The sequence below is a fragment of the Pygoscelis adeliae genome, unplaced genomic scaffold, assembly GCF_000699105.1.
Source record: "Pygoscelis adeliae isolate BGI_AS28 unplaced genomic scaffold, ASM69910v1 Scaffold256, whole genome shotgun sequence".
NCBI lineage: Eukaryota > Metazoa > Chordata > Aves > Sphenisciformes > Spheniscidae > Pygoscelis > Pygoscelis adeliae.
In genome coordinates, this window is record NW_008824996.1 from 657,152 (window position 1) to 660,760 (window position 3,609).

The 3,609-nt window shown below is 42.4% G+C and overlaps 1 protein-coding gene across 1 annotated transcript in view; it reads right to left on the reverse strand.

Moving 5' to 3' along the window:
* Nucleotides 1–126, reverse strand: part of ATP6V1G3 (ATPase, H+ transporting, lysosomal 13kDa, V1 subunit G3) — an 11,779-nt gene extending 11,653 nt beyond the window's left edge. The window contains exon 1 of the mRNA XM_009326165.1: nucleotides 45–126. Within this exon, the coding sequence (XP_009324440.1) occupies nucleotides 45–126 (82 nt within the window). The remainder of the gene's footprint in view (nucleotides 1–44) is intronic.
* Nucleotides 127–3,609: the final 3,483 nt, after the last annotated feature.

Sequence of the window (3,609 nt, forward strand, 5' to 3'; positions counted from 1 at the left end):
AGCTTACAGTAGAAGAGTTCAGTAAAACCAGACCAGCTACTCACTTTTTTTGGCTTCCTCCAGTTTGTCCTTGGCACGTTTTTCTGCCTGCAGAAGCTGCTGGATTCCCTGAGACTGGCTGGTCATGCTGATTGCTGAAGGCCGGTGCGCTTCTGCGGGGACCGGAGTTTGGAGTGAGTTTTATACAGCTGTCCGGTTCTTCCCTGTGCTTTTTGTTCAGTCTGTTATTACAACAGCCTTCCAGATTGCGCCGAACCAGCCGGCTCTGCCTGGATTGCTGCTGGGTGAAAAGGCCTGCTAGTGTATTCAGAAAAACACAGCAGCGAGGTTGAAAGGAATGTTCTCCCCTCCTCAGGGTCACCGACAAGCTCAAGTGTTCGATTAACACGCTGGGAAAAGAAGAGAAGAGCACTCCATGTGGCTTGTAGTTTAATGGGGATTTTTTTTTTTTTAAATCTTCTGTTGTTGAAGCAGAATATAATTAATCTTGTCAGAGGAACTGAGAAAAAAAATTGTTTCTTGGAATTTCCTCTTAATAAAACTTCCTATGAATATGAAGAATCAGACTCAGTCAACAAGTAGTTTTGGTTGAACACATTGAACTGGTTCTAGGCTTCTGTTTGGTGTTGCTTCTTAACATTATTCATTAGATTTTTTTCACTTTTAAAAAAAATCTTCATTGGAAATGAATTCATCAGGGACTAAAGTTTAAAAAATCATGTGGTGGTTGAGGTGTGCTCTGTGTTTTAATCTGCCATGAGGGAGATGAGCGCTGTGGTGGGAAACGGTAGGATTAGCTCTGAGATACAGACTCTGGGAAGGTACGACTGGTGGTCTAGGTCTTACTTTCAAGTCCCACTACCACACACAACAGTCAAACGAACATGTGAGCGTGGCTGTCGATGCACGTCCCGTTCCCTACGGTAGGAAAGGGTGTCTTGTGAGCTACTGCACAAACGAACAGCACATTCATATTTTGAATCCTTATAAAAAACCACAAAAAATCCCACTGTCAAAGGTACTTCAGCCATTGCACAGGATGGGGACATGTCAAGATGCATAATTAAAATAGACTTTTATTTTTTTAAATATTTCATAGGGTGAGTAAAGCATACTTATTGCAAGTTCTTCTGACACAGTTGTGTCAGGACCAGAGATCACCTTCTGATGTAAATAGGTTTTTCTGGCTGCAATTATATACACACATGTGTGTGTATATATATTTATACATATATGTGTATATATATGATTTATGCATATATATCATAAAATACATATATATAAAAGTAATTTAGTGCTCTCTGCTAATGGCCCTCGCTGTAGGGCCCTTTCCTTTCTGGGGCTTCCTAGGGCAGCTGTGCCATGCTACTTGCTCGCTGAAAGGCTGCTACCTGGTCCTTATGAGGAAATGTGTACTGTTGTTATGAAGTGTCCCCCCGTCCCCCTCACCCTCCCAAATAGCTGCAGGCTTGAGGGGAAGATGGAGGGAGAATCTCTTGCCCTATTACTGTCTTCAGCTGTGCTCTGAATGACAGTAGCACTGAGACTTTGAAAAGGAAGTTGTTTGGTTTTTTTTTTTTTTTCTGGTTTGTGATATCGCAGAGTCAAATTCCACCCAGGCTCCCTCTCGGGAAAATGCTTATTTCTTACAGCATATTAGTCACCGAGTTTCTTCCTCCATCCAGAAACCGTGCGAGATGCCTCCTCCTCTCCAGTGCTGAAATCAGAGATCTGCTCTAGCTGCAAGAGAGCAGACATGGCGCTATTTTTAGATTTTAATGCATAGCCATGAAGTTTACTTTATTCAGACATATAAGAGGAAGTTATGATCAATTGTACAGAAAACGTAGAAACTGTAGGGTTAGGAAGTCTGTTGTACCGCTGGGGCTCAGCTCCAAATGATCTGACCAGCAAAGAAAAGCAGAAGTGGAAAATAAAAGTAAAAAATGAAGAGATTTGGTTTACTTGGGGCAGAAAACTTGGGCTCAGAACTTTAAAGCAGTAGTTACTTAAAAATTAAATAGGAAGTGGAAATGTCAGGCTTGTCTCAGACATAAAAAGTGTATTCCAGGCAAAGGGTCTTGTCAAGCAAATCTTACTGCTACAAGAAATGTTACAAAACTGCTAGCAAACTAAACTGTTTCAGAGTTTCTGGAGTTGGCTGAAAGCACCAGGGGTCAGACCCTTTGATTTTTCAGAGCAGTTCTCAATGCTGTAATTATGTTACGTGGGCCTCAGTAATGATCTGAATTTTGATATTTACAATCTGTTAATTTTAATTAATATTTCACAGAAAATATTTCTATATGATGAATTTTTATGGAAGAAATCCACCCTTGAACAGATTACAAAGCTCTTCCATTGTTAAAAAAATCATATATTTCTTAACCAGATCATTTGAGCTGCAGATGTCACAGTTCACCTATTTCAGTGTTTTTCTGAATAATAAAACAAAAAAAATCTCAGTTTATAATTTTCCTTATAGTTAGTTCATATACAATGTGGTGGCATGCCATGCTGGCACTCCTCACGGCATCAGGCAGGTACTGGTACGCCTCTGCAGGGGAGATGATGATCATTTATTTTGGCTGGTGCTTATACACATTTTGTTAGACTCCACACAAAGTAGTGCCACGTAGAACTAATTTCAAAGCTTGTCTGATGACGACGGTGATGATCTCAGACTATGTTGACATGGCACCTCTGTGTATCCCACTTCGTGGATAATTCATTAAAATAAAGTAGGTTAAGCCACCAACTGACCGAACAGGCTCCTACTTCATCACACAAGTTAATAAGAAACTTCTCTGTGTCGTAGTCACTGGCTTTCTTTCCAAGTCAGCTCCAGACTCATTTAATTACTGAAGAGAAGCCGATGTGGTGACTGGTGATGGGGGGGCGGGGGGGGGGGGGGAAAAAAAAAGGTGGTGGGGGGGGGGGGGGGGAGGAGAGGTGTTACCAGAGGAAGAGAGGGCAGAGAGAAGCTCTTTTTGTTTGTTTGTTTTGGGGTTTTTTTTTGTTTTAAAACTCCCCCCTTTTCTTCTCAGCATTTCATCCAGCTATTTCGGTCCCAGAATTTCCTGAGCCTTTTCTGGTTATCCCCACCGACAGAAAGGGAAAAATCGGCTCAGTTCTGGCATTCTCTCTCCCCCAAAGCAAAGCCGTGCAGCAAGGAAATGAAAAGTCTTACAAGGGATGAGAGACCCTGCTGAGCTCCCCCTGCTCGTCCACAGCTTAACCAGGAGCAACACTCTAAATCAGGCATTTCTAGTTTAGACGGAGGCTGTGCAGCTGCTGTCTTCTCTCTGCAGTGGGACGGTCAGGGCCAGTGGGTACGTTCACCCCAGGTAGTTCAGATTATTTTATTTGGAAAAAAATCTGCTTGCTGTTACTCAGATTGAGCCTTACCTAGCATGAATATAGCAACTTCTCAGTCTATCTACCACTGAGCAGTGAAGGCAGTGCTGTGGCATCCTTTTTTTGTGGTTTAAGTGTGCACAGGCTCTTCGGTATGTAGGAGGGCGGCAGGCAGAGTTTCCGCTGAAATGTGTTTACGTTGAAGGTCTCCCATGCATTGTATCTGTGGCTGTATTTCCCAAAGCACACACT